This window comes from Synchiropus splendidus, chromosome 9 (genome assembly GCF_027744825.2).
Source record: "Synchiropus splendidus isolate RoL2022-P1 chromosome 9, RoL_Sspl_1.0, whole genome shotgun sequence".
NCBI lineage: Eukaryota > Metazoa > Chordata > Actinopteri > Syngnathiformes > Callionymidae > Synchiropus > Synchiropus splendidus.
In genome coordinates, this window is record NC_071342.1 from 22,797,379 (window position 1) to 22,810,196 (window position 12,818).

General features: G+C 48.4%; 1 protein-coding gene across 3 annotated transcripts in view; it reads left to right on the forward strand.

The window, feature by feature from the left end:
* The window catches only part of ltbp1 (latent transforming growth factor beta binding protein 1), a 42,204-nt gene that overhangs the window by 7,792 nt on the left and 21,594 nt on the right, over window positions 1-12,818 (forward strand). For all 3 annotated transcript variants that reach the window (XM_053874731.1, XM_053874732.1, XM_053874733.1), the window contains exons 3-4: window positions 2,902-3,220; window positions 8,094-8,224. In XM_053874731.1, coding sequence (XP_053730706.1) covers window positions 2,902-3,220; window positions 8,094-8,224 — 450 coding nt within the window. The remainder of the gene's footprint in view (window positions 1-2,901; window positions 3,221-8,093; window positions 8,225-12,818) is intronic.

The following is a 12,818-nucleotide window of genomic DNA, read 5'->3' on the forward strand; positions in this document are numbered from 1 at the left end:
AGGTCAGATTACACCATGAAACTGATTCTGTCTTACACAAAAGACTTCGCAGGGAAACTTCATTCAACCGCTGCTGAAACGTGTGACAGCCAGGAAGGTGTCGGGCTGATGTTGGGAGACCTGGAGGGGTCTTGACACTGAGGACACTGCTCTTCTCAGTCAGCTGATCTCTGTCTTCAAACACTAGCTGGAAACCATCAGGCTGCAGATGAACGACTTCAATGTTGATTGAAGGTTGTTTGACTGGAAACTCTCAGTCACCGGCCTGACTTGTATGATCAGAAGAGTCTGGAGGTTCATGTCTGTATTCCTGACTATACTGCATCAGAACCGCCTCACTCTTGGGCAACATGTGACTGTTAATCAGAACATTCCAGCTCCTGCTCCAGGCCGGGCCGAAGCGGACGTCAGCAGTTATTGAACTGCAGGGCAGAATGGCACTCGGCCGTCGTGCAGACAAACACGTCTTTGTCGCTCAGAAATCGACCTTGGCTGCATCTCAGAGGAAGAGGGCCTGCAGGATCAACAACTGGACTCCAGGTCAGAGCTTTGTTGATGGTTTGGACCAGTGAAGGTTGGTCGACAATGGAGCTTCGCGGGGCTGTCAGGAAACAACACACTTTAGCTTTAGTGGAATAAACGCTACATTCTGAGATACATGTGCCTGGGCCAACACATCTCTTGCTGTTGGGAGAGTATCTCGAAGTCCAGGTGGATCGTGGAGACTTCCTAAGGCGCAGGAGGAGAAGTCTTTATTGTAGATAAACTGTTTAAACACAGAGACATAAAGTGTCCTGCCAAGAGGACCTGAGATTTCATCAGGTGACGTCGTCACACATGGGCAGAGCAGGAGAGAAGTCTGCAACCTTCACAGGAGAGTCTGCAGGTGTGCGTCTGCGGTTCTTGTTCAGTGCTCTGAAATGTGAACACAATAGTAGACGGCAACATTACTCTTGGCAAAGCTCACATCAAGTGGCATCGTGCTCGTGTCACCTGGGGCAGTGGACAAATGTTTCCTGCTATCGTCTACAGGTGTTTGGCTTCATGAACATCTGGTGCTCGACTGCGCCATCAGGCACAGTGATGTCACCAAGGAAGACGGTTTCCATGACAGCAGAATTCTCCAGCTGTATTTAACAAACCATCAGTATAAGCATCTAGGATGGACTGACTTTTGAAGTAATGCTGGGTGAGTTTGGGGAAAATGGAACAAGTGACCAGAACTCAGCGTGTTTCAATGCTGCTGGTCCCGTTCTTGGTTCTGGCTCGGCTCCTGTGAACAGGACCAGGAGTTCAGTATTTCAAAGTTGACCTCAGCAGGTTCCACCTCCATCGGTCCAACCGCCTGTGAGGTATCACAGGAAAACGGAATGATTCTGCTGCACACCATCTTGATCCCGCTGACCAAGCTGCACCTGCATGGCAGCTTCAAAGCAGAGCCAACGTCAGCGTGACGGATCAGCTTCCTGTCTACAGCTAGCAAGTAAATGAGGATCATTTAGCACATTTGTCTGTCCAAGGTCACAAGCTGATGTAAGCAATGAGAGAGGAAGGGCGGGAGATGAAACTTTTCATGGTGGCTGGAAAAAAAAGCAGAAGCAGCGTCAGTCAAAGTGGAAAATTCAAGAAAGGTTGAGCTCCAGGAGGGTAGACTGCGATGATGTCACCTGGAGGTGTAGGAGGCGGGTCATAGGTCGGTCTTTGAACTTCAAGCCAGACCTGGGTGACAGTGGCTGCCGGTGGGCCGGAGACCTCCACCTGTAATCTCCAAACTTCCTAACTGGTCGATGGAGGTTTTTGCACAGCCCTCGCTTTGACGTCAGACCCCGAACACTGCTGAAGAAAAGTGTCGGCTTCTACAACGTGGACTTAAAACACACTGGCATGTCCCTGGAAAATGCCTGGCAGAGATCTCACCTGAGACATGTGCAGCAGCCTGGTCTCTCTCGGTCCTTCAGGTTCCTTCTTTCATCATCCCCTCAGATCTAGCAGCCACTAATGAGCTGGCTGAGGCGACGCACCCTCCCGAGTCCAGGGGCCTCCGTGTGTGTCTGCTTTTCTACCCACAAAGAGGCGACGCCACAACATGAGCCTTGCCCTCCACTTATGTAAGAAAAAGAGCACAGATGCAGCATTCAGCAGGTCGTGGGTTCAACCCAGGCAGACTGATAACAACAAGACTTACTCAGCAGATTCATCTTCTCTCTTGAAGAAGTTTGAAATGGTAGTTGAAGCGATGACAATGTCAGGCGTTCAAATCACACAGTCTCACTCGTCACCTGTGTTTCAATCCGAACTTTCTTCACCAACATATCCTTTGAATTGTTTTCAGTTTTACATGACTTTTGAAAATTCTGGGGGTTTTTTTACACCTAGTCATAATTCACGAAGATTTACATCAGTAATGAAGTAAAAAAAAAACTAAATACATACAAGACTATTGATCACCATGAACATCATGCAGGAATAAAGAGGTTAAAATAATTGAAATATAAGGGGTGGAAATTGCTGAAATAAAATGTCTAAAACATGAGCTGGTGAAAAGCTACAGGCACAATTCCCTGTCTGGTTACAGCATATGAAGATCACTGAGCTGTCGTGAGGCTCCTCAGGTGACTGATGTCACTGACGTAGACTGCACCTCTCCCAGTTCTGATGGCCTTCAGAAGAGGAGGACTTCTCCTTCTGCCATCCTCTTATCCTTCTCCCATCTCAGCTACATGCACTGTGGACATTGTGTTCATTTAAAAAACCTCTTTGGTCCTGCTGCTCCTCTTCAATGACTTTATTTACTTGTTTATTCTTGTTTGCAGCCAAAAAAAGATGTGTTTTTCTTTTGTTGTGTGACCTCTGACCTTGTCACTCATTGCCATTCTCCATCTGTCCTTCCTGTCCCTGCAGCCAACTGCATCCCTCAGTGCCAGAATGGAGGAATGTGCCTCAGGCCTCAGCTCTGCGTCTGCAAGCCGGGCTCTAGCGGGAAGGCGTGCGAGCTGAAGCCTGCGCCCGCACACCCGGCCCCGGCGCTGCCAGGAGGCGGGGCCACCAGCGGCCACAACGGCGCTCACACTAATGGTCACAACGTGGTGCCCCAGCGACCGATCCCGCAGCAGGCGGTGCCGGGTGGTCATGGCTCTGTCCCGGCTCCTAACATGGCTCAGATGAAGCTCACGGTCAAACCTGCCCCGCAACACGTGCGGCCTCGCTACGTCCAGCAGCAGTAAGTTTGTGCTTGAACTTTGACTGTGGAGAGGCTGCAGTGATCATGGTGGCCGTGCAGCTGAGAAGAAGTCTGACGCTGAAGGTTCCTTAGCTGCTCTGGTTCAAACCAGGTCCTGTCACAGCCTCTCCGCCACCACACGCTTCTGACATATAGATATCGTGTGTGTTACTCTGGAGTCCGAGTGCTGCTGGTCCGGCTCGATGTCTTGGGTCAACAGACAAACGAGTTCTTATGAAACTCAAACCTCTTCTGCGAATGCAGAGCAGCTTTCAAGGGCAGCGTCTGGTAGCAATTACTGCTGCGCTTCGTGCTGCACATAAAAACTGCTCTGACATTTTACAGAGCACATGTAAAACACACAGCTCATAAACTATCTTCATTAGCAGTGGAGATCCCCCTCCACTCCAAGTCCAGAGTCTGCCACTTGAGACTGTGCGTGTTTCGCTAACATTTATATCAGAAGTTCCACGTCATTATCTGTCCACGGCTGGAGAGCAGAAGCTACGACAGAGGTTCGTCCTTCTCTTCGGACGCTGGGTCATGTCCATGAGAAACCATGATGATGGATGCAGTTTCCTTGTCACGTGATCAAAGCGGAAATCCCGGGGAAAAACCTTGGTTGAACCAAATGACGTATGTCTGAGTAGCTAATGGCTGGCGACACTGCTGACCTCATGGTCTTCTGCTGGGTGTCTGGATGTTCCACTGCTCCTTCAGAAGAAGCCGGTTGACTTCATCTCCACAACAGGACACACTGGAAAGGTGATGACCTGGGACCCCTACGTAGTGAGCTGGAGAGGGTCGTCTGGGCTCAGCGAGAACCCCGGGACGGTCTGCTGATGTTCTGTGTGGACTTGGAGCCAGCACACAGAGAGACCTGCTTCAATGACAAACACATTCATGGAGTTCTGTCATCTGTTTTTATGATTTGCTGACTTAGCCAGCTTTGAAGACAGGATGCTCCTGGTTGAATACTGAATAAACCCCAGCATGTCTGGATAAAAGTGACCAGCCGTCAGTCTCGGGGTGATCGTCCTGAGATAAAGAGTGCTCTCCTGTGATTGTATTCCTTCCCTTAAATCATGGCTGACATGGTAATGATGCTGTAACGACTGTCAGCAGGCTCAGTTTGCCGGGTCAAACCATGCCACATCAGCATCTGACATTTGGCATGGTGGAGACCCAGAGGTGGAGGTGTTTCCCAGAAACTCCGGACTGATCCAGACGGGGGCAGATGCTGTTCCATCAATTCTGCGCCAGTTTTAGTCGGCGTCCGTGAAGATCTGCCAGATCCACTCGTCCCTGATAAGTCCTGATCTGGAGTCTGGAGAGAAGGACTGCTTATGTCATTCATAACAGAAAGTGTATCTTGTTACGCTAATGTAGTTTTTGTGTGTTCAGTAGTCTTTGGACCCGGAGGCATCATTGAAAGCAGACGTAGCTCCGCTCACCCTTCCGTCTAAAATTGGGCGTTTTAAATGTGAAGACTGAAAATTGGCTCCTGTGCTCTGTAATGGGTTTGAACTGAAAAGGTTCTCCTCCCAGGCGAGGTGAGGAGGTCCACAGTCAATGCCATCGGGATCTATCTGCTGCTCTTGTGTCCCATCAAGCCGAGGTGGTGTAGCCTTGGCTAGTTTGGTAGTGAGATGCTTATCTGAGTGGAGGATCACGAGTGAGGGAAGGATCAGGACGGTCAGGACGACTCTATTGTGGTGAAGAAAGAGCTGAGCCAGAAGACAGAGCTCTCCACTGGCCGGTGGATTTTCACTCTCACCAATGGTCACCAGCTTTGTTGTGACAAGACAGTTGTCTGCACTCTGTTTGAGAGGCTCGGAGGAAAACCTCTGCTCCTCAAGGAGAAGCTGGTTGAGGTGGCTTGGTTATGTTGAGAGAGTGGGAAGGATCTGCTGAATGTGTTCAGATTGACTCTCCAATTGTGTTTTCCCTTCCACTCAAGTTGCAACTCGGCTGCAGCTGAAACAGAACCACAGTCGGAAATCGACCATCCACTCATGATGGTTGCTGATCCTCCTTCTGTTCTGATGAAAAACAACCTCCAGACTGGTCCCCCTCCCCCTTACTGCAGCCGAGACATTGTGGTCAGGTTCAGGCGGTTCATCACGGTAGACCCCAGTGTGCCGCCTCTCGTGGGGAAGACTTGGCCGACTGGCCTGCGGAGGTTGCGGTGGACTGTGATTGCGGTCTGAACGGTGAAGGTTTGGACTGGAAGGCACAAACACACCTCTGCCCCGATCACAGATCTGTTTATGGAGAAGTGAGTGAGATCTCTGAATGTCGAGGAGCAGCAGCCTCTCGTAACATTCCCTGGAAGTCCTCCAGTCTCCACTTTTGTTTTTTCCCTGCTGTATTTTGCAAGATGGTTGCCAAATCGTGGAGCTGCCAGACATCGGAGCCTGCACTCAAATCAACCTTCTTTCCTTGACCACACGCCTTTGATCGCTCTGCGCTGACGCTGCGGTGACCGGGTCTCAGGTGAACAAGGCCACAGACGTGAAACTATAGCACCCTGTGCTTCCAGAACTGATGTAGAAAGAGGGGAAACCTCAGACTTCATGATCTTGGAGACGCTCAGCCCGTCAAAGCGATGGAGCTCTGTTTCCAACTACTGATTCAAGTCTGTGTTCTCTGCCTTTTATTACGAGCCAGAGTTTTGTCAATGTGCCAGTTTGACTTCTCCACGTAGAAACAACAAACAAAATGTGTTTCTGGGATCATGTCAGTGAATGTTCTAGATGTTTCCTGCATGACACGGGCAGGCGTAGTGTGAAGGAGCTGAGGGTCAAGGTCAGTGTTATCCTCCCCACTGTGACGACTGGTTTGCTTGCATGGAATCTTATGTGTGAAGGAATGTTGTGAAACATTTCAAACCAGAATGAAGCTTTTTTTCCCCCTTTGTAAGACATGTTATTAGCATTGTTAGCCTGGTTCTTTTCTTCTCTGCCAGTCTCGGTGCTGACCCCTCCTCATTTGAGAGTTGATGACAGCACATCGTTGATTCGATCCTGTGAATAGAGACGCGATCTGCTCGTGCTCATGGAAACACCGAGAGGGCGACACCATCTAACACGGCTGGAGCTTATTTTTAACTTCTCTCAAGCTGTCAAACATTATTTCACTCTGTGGAGCGTCGGGCTGCTAATAAAAGCTTCTGCTGAATATAGACGAACTCTCGTCCTCCTGGACAGACTGAGCAGCTCCTTCGCACCTGCAGTGGTGTTCACATCTAAAAACAGGAACGCTAATACTCGGCGTGTCAGTGGGCTCCTTCTGGTCCTGTGACTCGGTATCTGCACGCTGCCTGTAGGGGCGCTCCAAGATACTTACCGACCACCTTGTTTACATGTCAGCGTCCAGTGAGTGGCATCAAAATGTCACGTCAAAAGCAACTTTTTTGGCTTTCACAGTTCAGCTGCTCTGAGGGTGTGTGGAACCTCAGCGCTGTTCTGTGCAGGGCACTTCATCGTCCCACAGGCTGATCCCTCTTCAACTCATGATGAGAGGCACTTTTATAGACTGTAGCTGTGTGACTCACAAATATTCCTGCTGAGGCACAGCACGGTGAGGCTGGGGTCAAATCAAGCTTCAGGCAACCCATTGTTGGACTAGTGGTATTTAAAAAGTCTGTGCAGAAAGTTTTACAGAAGGAAATAAAACTTGGATATTGAAAGAAATTGCCCTATAAAATTGGGATTTTCCCAGCAAAGGGGATCGGGCCGTGTTACCGCCGGCACCCTCACCGTCTCTGGAGCCAGACTGCGTCTATTAAGGTAGACTGTTAAGGAGGACCAAGGGAGCTGGACAGTGCACTCGGTCGTACATCCTTCTACGCCCAACCCTCCCTCAAACTCCAGCACGTCGTCCCTACAGGGGGGAAAACATCCTGGAGAGAACCCTGGACCCGAATTGTCGAAGGTGTTTTCAGTGGTTAAGACAGAAGCTTCTACTGAAGACAAAGAAAACATTTTTTTAAGTTCAGAAAAAATGAGGGTTGAGCAGTTTAACAGTCCTCAGTAAGGAAAAAATTCTCCATCATGAAACGTTTGTGACAAGTTGCTCCTGGAGTTTTTAAGACTGAGGGAATTCAATGAAGTCCCGACCTGAATCTGACTGGAAGTTGTTGATGGACTTTGACTCCTGTCACCACGATGGTTTGGCTGCACACATCGATGATGGACGTGAACATGCGGAGCATAAATCATTATTCCTCTCTTGATGATCCCTCATTCTTGTCGGCACTCCATCTGTGAGGGATGGATCTGTGGCACTAAACTGAGATGAGCTTCTCGTCTCCTCCAATATCACTGCGCCATCACATCACGTCAGGTCGCCGCCCGTCCGATCTCTGGCATGTGATGTGAAGCAATGGTTTGGCCTCAGCTGACCGTGAAGGGTTTGAACCTTGTGATGACATCGTTGGCTTCTTGTAATTATTTTAATTTTGGAGGATATGGAGCCGGCCGGTTGGTTCCGCTTGCAGACAGCTGACCAAACAGTGACGAGGCCTCCTGGATGAATTCGCCCTGCTTTAATGTGCACCTCAAAGTCGTCCAGGAATTTGGGGCTTAAAAGCAAATACTGTTTGATCTGTGTACACAATCGAGGATCCACAGTTCTTCAGTTCATGAGCATGCGGATTGTTATCTCACGAAGAGAGGATCGAGTCCTGGTGGCCAGAGCTCGAGTCTGTCAGCTGGTTCAAGAGGTGGAAATGGCATCGGTCTTCTGGTCCTGATCTCTGTTGTGTTGTTAAAATGTGCTGCGGAATGCCACACAGTGATGGTGGAGACGATGATGTGAAACAGTAAAAGCCTCATAATGGTGTCTGATCTTTCTGTGTTCTTCACTCCAGGATCTGGCCCGTCCACCCAGGTCAGAGTCAGCAGTACGTTTCAAAACCCAAATATTACCACACGCAGACCCATCTGCAGCCCAGACCCGAGAGACCCATCCCTCTGAGTGCGGGACACAACCCCATATTAGGTGAGTACGTCATTGTTGCCTTCCTTGTCTTCTCTGCTGAGGAGGGATTCTCATTCTGTTACTTACCAAAGTGTGTCAATCAAGCATCTGGAATGTTTAATGAGAATTCTCTTCACTGTCAAATCGACTTGTTAGTCGTCCTACCGGGTCACACGAGATCAAAGAACTCCTCTCTCTCACTGTGTTGGTGGAGTCTCTGAATGTATGAATCAGTTTTGTCAGTCTTTTTCCTCCTGGCTCTCGTTGGCCTCCATCTCTCACTTCTACTCAGGCCAACACAGATGGTACACGTCTGCCAATGTTCTTTGAAAGTCGGACTGTGACCCGACCAACCGCAGGAGTCAACATCCTCCAACGTTTGTTTATGTGGCACGGGAGATGGTTCCAGCTGAAGTCTATCATCTGAAGTTCTGATGGAAAAGTCAGACAGAGCTGGACCTTGCGATGGAAAAGGGCTTCTTGCCTGTCAGTGGAAATATGTTTATAAATATGTCCACAGAATCACATGGTTCACCCTCCACTAGGTTCCGCCTCGATCCTCCCAACAACTCCTCAGCAGCAGGCCTTGTCTGCTTCTTTCTCCTCTCTAGAACTGTTTTACTCTCCGCGTCAGAGGTCATTTATGGTCTTTTGAACTGGCAGCAGCTCTGATGGCAGCTCCACCAGCGACCAAAGCTGGAGCTGCGATGGCGTGAAGACTTAAGCGTTGCCGGCTGCTGCTGCTGTCCAGGATGAATTATTAGTCTCATTTTCGCAGGGCAATTCAGGAGGAAGGCGTGTAGTGAGAGTGAGAGTGAAATAACCGAGTCTTCGCGGCAAGGACCCCTTAATTTAGTAAAACAAGTGTCCCTGACAGGATGAATGGTGGAGGCGGTCTACAGCGACGCTCTGAATTGCTGTTATCCAGCCTCCATTAAGTGACTCAGCGCTGGGCTACAGAAGACACATTGTCTGCCGCTCTCTGTGAAAGCGGCAACACAGCGGTAAATAACACAGAAGCTACTGTCGGCCGGAGGCTGACTTCCTCTCATGAGGTCACCGTTGCTGCATGTTTCAGTCACTGGAGGTTCTGAGACTTTCAACCATGTGTCTTTAACCTTCAACAATGTGAGACTTAACCCCACACAAACGTCCAGAGAGGAGGATGTTTCTCTTCTTCTGAGATTCACAGACGACAAACACTGTCTGAATCGGCTCCTGAACTCTTCTGAACGCTTTAAGTTGAATCAAGTTCTCTTCAGCGTTTTGATTCTCACCCGTCCACTTGTGAACCGGCCCGACTATTTCTGACTATTTATTTAGGAAAGGAGTCCAGGATGTTGTCTGGCTGCTCTCCCACCACTTTCTCTTTGGAGTGTTTCCTCGCTGCTGGAAAGGAGTGGCGGGACTGTTGCTCCTCGCTGGCCTGGGAAAGTGTCAGGGCCTCTTAGCCTGATGTGTGGAGGGAAGGGGAAGTTTTGGCTGGCTCCACCTGCCAGCAGGTATGCAGTTGAGGACGAGATAAACAGTCCTGACAGTCATGAATACGACGGGGGCCGCTCCGGATGAACCTTCTGCTTCCTGCCTTGGAAGTGGAACAAACATTGAAAAAGTTTGATGCGCTGCTGTTACCGGGTGCAAGCCTGCAGATGTTTGTTTCCAATGCACCGACTGACCCAGTTTCTCTGAAGCTCCTAAATCCACTTTGGTCTCGGCCCGCTGAGAAGAAGCCAGAGCAGAGGAGAAACACATGCAGTGAGGTTGAGAAGTGATTCATTCTCGAAGTGGGAGTCGTGCGACGTGCAACGTCTCCTCTTCAGTCAACTCTTTAGCCTATCTCTAAGGGAGATGCCTGCCAACCGTTGGAGAAAGCTCCGTTATAGAACTTTGTATTTTGGCTCAGCTCTCTCTTATACACAAAAGTGCGGTACAGCGGCTGCAACACCAGAGAGCAATCCATCCTTTACGGTTGTGAACCATGGCCTCAGACTCCCCGCCCCACATCCCTGTCACTTCACACTCGGATGCGAACCGATCCATTGAGAGACCCTGCAAAACCCTGGCGGAGACCAACCCACACTGGAAACACATCAGATTTGCACCCAAGGATCAGGGAATACAGAGATTGAACGGCCCTCCATAGGGAGCGTCACCAAATAAAGCTCATTCAAATCGAGATGTTTCAAGGCTCCACACGCAGCTCAATCGAACTCCATCTGATGAAGAAGTTTAGGAATGACTCTTCTATTATGATCTTGTTCAGTACTAATGGGAGCTTCACGACCATCAAGAGCTTCATCACAACAAAGTCCCAGTGATGTTGGAGACCTGCCAAAGTTCAATTTCCTCTCCCACAAATGCAAACTATGCAATCTGGAGGACGGTCATGGTCTTCAAAAAGAGAACCCCTGAAATGGACATGTTCTCTCTTCATATGCTCTGGAGCTTTTGCCCATCCGTACGTGTTGAACATGGCAGACAAGTTCCTGCTACTGAAACAGGGAGCGGCAACTTCAGATCTGTCAGCCACATCTGGGAAAGTTGTTCTCCATGAACATCAAGGTCTCCACGCTCGGCGCTGAGCCATCACTTCAGATTTACTTTTGTCCGGACAAAGGTGAGCGGCTTGGCATCAGCTTCGTCCTCAGACTGTGCAATCAACGTTCTCTGACCACAGTGACCCAGTGAGATCCAAAAACGGATCCATGTAGCAGCTCACGAAGCTCCTGGTCCACTTGCTTATCCTGCAGCAACTCTGTCCACAGTTATGAGGTTTGTCTTGGACCAGAAGATTCTGATTCGGTCCTGTTGTGGAGACCTGGTGGAGCCAGAATCATGTTGGACTTCACGGTACATGTGTAGCCTCAGGACGCGTCTGGACTCGCATCAGTCATAGATACTTCCCACGCAGCAGCACAAGAATCCATTGAGGTAAATAAACCATGTGATCTGCGAGAGAATGCAATCTCCTACTCACACTGCTCTTCAAGAGCCTGACCCATGGGCCATGGTCAACAAATGCCACGTCGTTTTCTTCACCTATGCCTGTCAGAACTGGTGAACAACACTCACGTCAGCAGCTTCACTTTCAATTGTTACAATAATGGGTTTCTTGGCGCCCTCTGCAGGTCAAAATATACCTTCAATCCTGAGGCTCTCTAGATGAATTATAATAGTTTGAAGGGTCAAGGAGTTTGTGAACAAAGCCTTCACGACATGACTCATCTGTCCAGTGGTGGAAGGATGGGACACAGCCAGAGCTATTCATCTCTCCCGTTTCCTCACCACACTCCTCTCCTAGTTTGTTTTCCGATGGAAACATGTTTGGACTTCCTGGTTGGATCCTGGCCTTGCTCCTCGCACCAGTGTTTGATACCGGTTTGTAACAGCTTTTCCACTGAGAAGTTAGTTTGGGTAACCTGGGCCGTCTCACCCGGCAGGCTCTCATGCCGCTAAGGTTTAGAAAACATTCTCCTGGCTGCTCGGATTAACTGGCTGTCTGGTTGGAACAGCTGCGATCAGTGGGCTCCGTAGACAAGGCCTTGGCCCACACGGAGGAGAAGCTCCATCCTGTTGCAGCGTGTAAATCATTACCGTGATGCGTCTCATATTCTCCCGTCATGTTTGTCTTAGACTTGACCTCTTTCATCACCTCAGCAAGCCTGCTCCAACACCATTTGATATGGATCGTCCAGCTCAGATTTTCTGCCTGTTCTGCGATAAGATGTGTTCTAAAGACAAGTTTTACGTTTTTCAATCCTCTTAAAATAACTTAAAATCATACCAATTTCAACATTTTTGCAGTCTTTTAGGTTTTTCCTTGTTTGAATATTTTTAAAACTTGATGATGATACTTTAACTCCTTTCAATTTTGTACCCATTTTAATTTCCTCCCTCTGATAGTCACCACAGCCATTTCTGTCTTGCTCCTAATAGCCATCCTTTTTCATCTTTTTCATGTAAGTTGTGATAATATCTTTTAAGCATCTCTGAGCTCAAACAATCCTTTACTGTCTATGAACACAATGCCTCATCTTGACGCAATAATCTTTCACTTTCACCAGTCATATCCAACATATTGTCTCCATTAAGAAATGCATTTTCTTCACTAAATTCATATATTTTAAAATGTTTCCATGTCAAATCAACATGCATTTATGACGCATGTGTGCCACTTGGGGTCTGACTGGGTTTTAAAAATCAATCTCACCATAATGTCTCTTCATCTTATTTTAATATTTGACCCCACAGTGATTAAATTTAAGTGGAATCTGTTCACATACGCTTGAATATCAGGGAGAACATGCTCCAGTGATGAGCGCACTCTTAGCTCTATAAAGGTCTTTGTTTCTATCCTGTAGTTTTTAAACCTCAATAGTCTGTTTAGTGCAATCTTGTTTACTTTCCTTAGTCATGGATGTTTTGGTTATATTGACATGATATATTATATGGCGCCCTTAAAAACTTCAAACCCTCAAGATGACTCTCTTAAAGCCCTGACTCTACATATTATTTTCATTTTTTTTGGTGCTATCCCTGTTCACCAGTGTTTTGGTGATGTCGACGTTCACAGACTCATGTGAGTTTGCTGTCTCAGCAACTCATCGTCCCACAA